The sequence below is a fragment of the Punica granatum genome, chromosome 4 (assembly GCF_007655135.1).
Source record: "Punica granatum isolate Tunisia-2019 chromosome 4, ASM765513v2, whole genome shotgun sequence".
NCBI classification, from domain to species: Eukaryota; Viridiplantae; Streptophyta; class Magnoliopsida; order Myrtales; family Lythraceae; genus Punica; species Punica granatum.
Genome location: NC_045130.1, coordinates 18,098,496 through 18,100,091, shown reverse-complemented (window position 1 = coordinate 18,100,091; position 1,596 = coordinate 18,098,496). Strand labels below are relative to the sequence as shown.

At 42.4% G+C, this 1,596-nt stretch overlaps 1 protein-coding gene across 1 annotated transcript; it reads right to left on the bottom strand.

Annotated features, from left to right (window-relative positions):
* Positions 1-447: 447 nt before the first annotated feature.
* On the bottom strand, positions 448-980 carry LOC116204198. The gene is made up of 2 exons (XM_031536267.1): positions 575-980; positions 448-464 (listed from the first exon to the last, which is right to left on the bottom strand). The coding sequence occupies exons 1-2, from the start codon at positions 978-980 to the stop codon at positions 448-450; spliced, it is 423 nt and encodes a 140-aa protein (XP_031392127.1).
* Positions 981-1,596: the final 616 nt, after the last annotated feature.

Sequence of the window (1,596 nt, the reverse complement as noted above, 5' to 3'; positions counted from 1 at the left end):
TCGCATGTCTCGATCGATTCTAAATCAAACGAGTCCAATAATCCATCTTTATAGAGTCCGAAGTTGCAACGCTCGCTAATATGGCCTAAACGACAATGCCAGAGGTATGTCGGGTTCGAATCATTAGACTTGAGCCGTTTGGTTTTCACATTATAAACGGGCGTATCCAGATCAAGAACATACAGACCATTACTTAAATGTGCACTGCCATAATATACATCATTCATGTATATAGAACAACACTTGTTCTTAATAGTGAAACAAAATCCCTTCTTGTCCAAACAAGAAACATATATTATGTTTCTATTTATAGCAGGTACATAATAACAGTCGTTAAGACCTAGTATAAGCCCAGTAGGCAAAGAAATGTGATAAGTCCCTACAGTTAATGCAGCAACCCTTACTCCATTTCCAACTTGTAGGTCCACCTCGCCCTTTGCCAACGATCTATTGTTCCTTAGGTCCTGCATATTTCCACAAATATGAGCACCACTCCCGGTATCTAATACCCAAGATGTAGAAGTAATAGATACATTGATCTCTATAACATGGATACCTGAAGTGGAAGTCTCACTTCCCTTCTTCTTCCTCAACTCCTCCAGGTATATCTTGCAATTCCGCTTCCAATGTCCAGTGTTGCCACAGTGGAAGCAGTAGTCATCCTTTGCCACCTTGGCTTTGGGCTTCAATGCACCCGAGTCATACTTGGATGCGCCCTTAGCCTTCTTGTCCTTGTTCTTGCCCTTGCCCTTTTTCTTGGTCCCCTGGACCATCAGAACTAGCTTTCCCTTGCTGATATCCTGCTCCGCAGTTCTCAACATGTTGAGCAGTTCACCCAATGGTTTGTTATGCTCGCTCATATTATAATTCATGATGAACTGAGTATAACTGCTAGGCAGCCACTGCAGAACTAAATCTGTGGCCAACTCTTGACCCAGAGGAAATCCTAGTTGTCCCAGAGTCTCCACGTGCCCAATCATCTTTAGTACATGAGGACCTATTGAGGTGCCCTCAATCAACCTTGCTTAAAAAAGAGCTTTCGAGATCTCGAATCTCTCATATCAGGCCTGTTCTTGATAGAGCTGCTTGAGATGCATGATCATATCGTACGCCCCCCATGTTCTCGTGCTGCTTCTAAAGCTCTGAATCCATGGTGACTAGCATGATACTTCGGACATTCACGGCATCATCATCATGCTTACTATAAGCATCTTTCTCTGCTTGGGGAGCATCGTCAGGTGGTGGCGCAGGAAGAGGCTGCTCCAAGACATATGACTTTTTCTTCTGAGTGACAACAATTTTCAAGTTCTGGTACCAACTCAGGAAATTATTCCTGGACAGTTTGTCCTTCTCAAGGACTGATCGCAAACAGAAAGTAGTAGAAGTGTTCGTCGCCATGGTAACTACCACAGAAATATGCAAAATAAGTATTATGAGAAAACAATATTTAATGAGGACTTTATTAAATATTTCTCCCACTATTTTTATCAAATCAACGACCCTCACCATTAATTTGGAGAATCTCATTCTCATAGTGCTCCAGATCCATATTTCACCAAGTTCCGAGTCAACGAGGGCTGATTCACCAAAAACTGG